Source organism: Salvia splendens, chromosome 7 (genome assembly GCF_004379255.2).
Source record: "Salvia splendens isolate huo1 chromosome 7, SspV2, whole genome shotgun sequence".
Taxonomy (NCBI): domain Eukaryota; kingdom Viridiplantae; phylum Streptophyta; class Magnoliopsida; order Lamiales; family Lamiaceae; genus Salvia; species Salvia splendens.
The window spans coordinates 62,009-66,849 of NC_056038.1; the positions used below are offsets into that span (position 1 = coordinate 62,009).

The window sequence follows — 4,841 nt, forward strand, 5'->3', positions numbered from 1 at the left end:
TTAAATGTTTTATATTCCACTTTCGATGTGGGACAAACTCATTAATGAGGATGTTGTAATGTTATTTTAATTTTAATGAAGTGTGTTTTTTTAATTAATGTACTTTTTAAAATTTTAATATTATTATTGAATTTTCTCGTATATGTGTCGGAAATTTAATTCCGTATTTTGTGTGATTGTTAATTATTTGTTTTATATAATTTTGAGTGATGTGACTAGGATATGGCTACGCTATGGCTGGGCTATTTGTTTGTTTTGATGATGTGGCAGGAGGATTTTTAGTGTTGATGATGTGGCAGGAGGAGTTTGTGGATAGGCTATTGCTGGGTTATTCCTATTATGGATGGCCTAAACACCAATATCCACTATCACTACTTACCCTACATTTTTTCTTTCTCTCTTTATTTTATTAATTGCAACCATTTCAAAACTTGTTATTTTTAAAAAGTAGATGAAGTTAATAATAATAATTATATGAAATAAATTTTAGACATCTGATATTAAAAAAATTAAAAATCTGAGTGAATTACTGATGCATATGGTCAAGCTAAGAACATGGTATTCATCTCCATCACCTAATTAATTTCAATTGCATATTCTTACTTCTCATTAAAAATCTGAGTGAATTACTACTACTGCTACTACTATATACTACTACTACTACATCTTACTAAATTAATAATTAACGATAATATTAATTCTGTTCAAGGAAAATTGTCTGCTTACTTCTTCAACCACATAGGTTATCTAATACTAATACTACTATTTCTAGTACCTGCGCGTGGTGATATAAAATAAATTTTAAACTACTACTAAACATCTCATATATAATGTTAAAAAAAGTATGTAATACATAAAAATAAAAAATAGCCCAGGATAGTTAGAGTTTAAATGAGGAAGATATGGAGTTGGTATGCTTTAGACCTTAGGCTATTTTTTATTTCATCTTGCATCAAAGTCGTCAAACCTTATTTAATTATCCCATCCCTAATTTATTTCCCCATTAATTCCCATCCATCTACTATTAATAAAATAAAGTTTACGTGCTACATGGCATAATCACATACGGACAGCTTATTAGTAGTAGTATTAAATTTCGAAATAATTTATACTTCCATCTCCTCTATACCTATATTATTATACATATACGGGCACAAAATTAGTATAGGTATGAGATTTTATGCTAGTAATACACATCTAAAACAGATTTATGTAAAATCAAATTCAACTGAGAATATTCACAAATTTGTGTGAAACTCTTTACACCAAGCACGAGTCCAGGAAAACACTTTTAGGTGGGGTTGATGTTGAATTAGTATTTGTTGATTTAAAAAAATTCATTATATATCTCACACACATACGCAAACAATATGCAACACATACATAAGCATTTTACTGATATACTCATGGATTAACTATCAAAATATAATCTTGTTATTTCTTAAAAAAAAGGGTCATCACCTCATACTACTACTCCCTATTTATATAGCACATGCACACCCTGTATTTTGGATTTTTGACGATAAAAAGTTAATGCCCACCTCAGAACTCTCCCAGACTTTGACATAAGCAGAAACAGATACATCCAATTCTGTTTGTTTGTTTCTGCCTTCAATTCAGGGAAAATGCCCATCTCTTCAAATCCCACTTGTTCTTTTTATTTTTATTTTCTCTTCTCTGTCAGCCTTATGCATAAAAGACTCCATTTTTTGGTGGCTGCAATTCTGTGAATGGTATGTCTGCATCTGCATGTTACTTATTGTTTACTGCTCACTACCTACCTTCATTTAATGCCTTGCTGCTGAGTATTTTCCTCTTAAATTCAAAGTCTTTATTTTTCAGCAAATTGCAGTCCCATTTGATGAATTTTTGTAGTAAACTTCCTTTTCCGTTGCCGTGTTCCAATTGGATCATTTATTTTGCCAAGCTTTCTGTCTCAGCCTATTGGTTACCTCAGTTTTGACATTGTCAGAACTTCCAAAACTGTGCTGTCATTATCTCTATCATTTCCTTTTTTTTCTTGTCAAGAACTTGAATTGGATAATTTAATATGCTCTGTTTATTCAAATTCTTGAAAGGAAAGGAGTCAGAATTCAGTTGAAAGATTGGATTTTTACGGTTCACATGTTTAGTTTTTCTCCTGGTTTTGCAGTTTCAGAATTGAAAAAGGGAATTCAGGCGAGAGAGTGAATTTTCGGTGCGAGGCTAATATTGGTTTTGATTGTGGTTGTTGCTGAAGCAAATCTGTATGTGATGATGGGAAATTGGGGGTTTTCTTGCATTCCTATTATATTACTATTGCTGCTGCTGCTGCTGCAAATCTGCAGTGGGAGTGTGCAACGTATAGGGAAATTAGATCCAGGATTCAAAGGGTCTCAGATGTATTACATAGACAATGATGGATTGTTTCTGCTGTCAAACAACTCGAATTTCGCCTTTGGTTTAACCACCACTGCTTCAGATGTTACTCAATTTCTTCTTGTTGTCATCCACAAGAGCAGCTCAACTATAGTCTGGGCTGCCAACAGAGATTCCCCAGTTAAGAATTCAGACAGCTTTGAGTTTGATATTTCTGGCAATGCCTTCTTACAAAGTGGTGGATCAACAATCTGGTCTTCTGATACTGCAGACAAAGGAATTTCCTCATTGCAGTTGTTGGATAATGGAAATCTTGTGTTGGTTGGGAGTGATGACAACACATTTGTTTGGCAGAGTTTTAGCCATCCCACTAACACCCTTCTTTCCAATCAGGAATTCTCTCAAGGAATGAGGCTTATCAGTGATCGTGCTACGAGCAACTTGACTTACTCGCTTAAGATCCAGGCTGGGGACATGTCTCTGTCCGCGGGTTTCAATCCTCCACAGCTGTATTGGTCTATGGGAAGAGATAGCCGGATAACCATCAATAAAGGGCACAGTGCAGTCACCTCAGCTGTTCTAAGAGCCAATTCTTGGAAGTTCTATGATTCAAGTAGAGTGTTGCTTTGGCAATTCATCTTCTCGGAGAGCACTAGTGAAAATGCAACATGGATCGCAGTGGTAGGCAGTGATGGCTCTATCACATTCTCCATGCTCCAAGCCGGCTCGTCTAGTCCCTCTTCAACAAGAATACCACAAGATCAGTGTAGTAGACCTGCAGCCTGTGATCCATATGCAGTTTGCAATACTGGTAACACATGCCAGTGTCCCTCATCCATCGCCTCGTGCAAATCCATCGCCTCTCCTCGCTGTGATAACTCAACAGCGTTGGTAGAACTTGTTAGTGGTGGTGATGATCTGAGCTACTTTGCATTGCCATTTGTTCAGCCATTCTCTAAGACAGCAACCTTAGACGGTTGCAAGGCTTCGTGTCTTGGCAATTGCTCATGTGGCGCCTTGTTTTTCCAGAACAGTTCTGGGAATTGCTTCCTGTTTAATGAGATAGGAAGCATGGAGGGATCTAGTAATGGAGGTGGCTACGCTTCGTACATCAAAATCTCGAGCAATGGAAGGAGAGATGGAGGCGGAGGCAGTAGTAAACCTTCCCCAATAGTGATAGTCATTGTGATTGTGACTGTGGTTGTGATAGTAGCAATGGTGTTTGCTGCATTCCATTTCTACCGTAAAAACAAGAAAGTGCCTGAGACGCCTAGGGAGAGCTCGGAGGAGGACAACTTCTTGGAAGGCCTATCCGGGATGCCTATCCGGTTCAGCTACAAAGACCTCCAGACAGCAACAAGGGACTTCTCAGTCAAGCTCGGACAAGGAGGGTTCGGATCAGTCTATGACGGCACTCTCTCTGACGGGACACGGGTCGCTGTCAAGCAACTCGAAGGCATTGGTCAAGGCAAGAAGGAGTTTCGTGCTGAAGTGAGCATCATAGGCAGCATCCACCACCTCCACCTCGTCCGCCTCAGGGGCTTCTGCGCGGATGGGAGCCACCGCCTCCTAGCCTACGAGTACATGGCTAATGGCTCCTTAGACAAATGGCTGTTCAAAAAAGACAAAGGCGAGTTCATGCTCGATTGGAACACGCGATACAACATTGCTGTGGGGACAGCCAAGGGCCTGGCTTATCTCCACGAGGACTGTGATGTTAAGATCATTCATTGTGACATCAAGCCTGAGAATGTGCTTCTTGATGATCACTTCATGGCTAAGGTCTCCGATTTTGGGCTGGCGAAGCTCATGACGCGTGAGCAAAGCCATGTGTTCACGACAATGAGGGGCACTAGAGGCTACCTTGCACCAGAATGGATCACTAGCTATGCTATATCAGAAAAGAGTGATGTTTATAGCTATGGTATGGTGTTGCTCGAGCTCATTGGTGGCCGGAAAAACTATGACACTTCACAGAGCTCGGAGAAGTTGCACTTCCCTTCTTACGCGTTCAAGATGATGGAGGAAGGGAGGTTGAAGGAGATCATGGATGACAAGTTGAAGATCCATGAAGAAGATGAGAGGGCTGCTATAGCCATCAAAGTTGCTCTATGGTGCATACAAGATGATATGCATCTTCGTCCCCCTATGACTAAAGTCGTGCAGATGCTCGAAGGCCTCAGCCCTGTCCCTCCGCCTCCAACAGCCTCACAGCTAGGGTCACGGCTTTACTCGAGCTTCTTTAAGTCCATCAGCGAGGGGGGCACCTCCTCGGACTGCAACAGCGACGCCTATCTGTCCGCAGTTCGCCTCTCCGGCCCTAGATGACATAGGGGTGAAGCTTGTGTAGTGTAAATGGTAGGATCAGTTCAAGTTTTGTAATGATAAAACTATCAAATATGTACTGTCTTGTTTTGTACTATTATTGATTTGTAAATCAATGGTTTTTGATCTATTGAGAAGAAGTTGGATTTTTTTGTTCA

General features: G+C 39.6%; 1 protein-coding gene across 1 annotated transcript; it reads left to right on the forward strand.

The window, feature by feature from the left end:
• Window positions 1-1,483: 1,483 nt before the first annotated feature.
• On the forward strand, window positions 1,484-4,841 carry LOC121740820 (G-type lectin S-receptor-like serine/threonine-protein kinase SD2-5). The gene is made up of 2 exons (XM_042133450.1): window positions 1,484-1,733; window positions 2,153-4,841. The coding sequence occupies exon 2, from the start codon at window positions 2,254-2,256 to the stop codon at window positions 4,684-4,686; it is 2,433 nt and encodes an 810-aa protein (XP_041989384.1). The 5' UTR covers window positions 1,484-1,733; window positions 2,153-2,253; the 3' UTR covers window positions 4,687-4,841.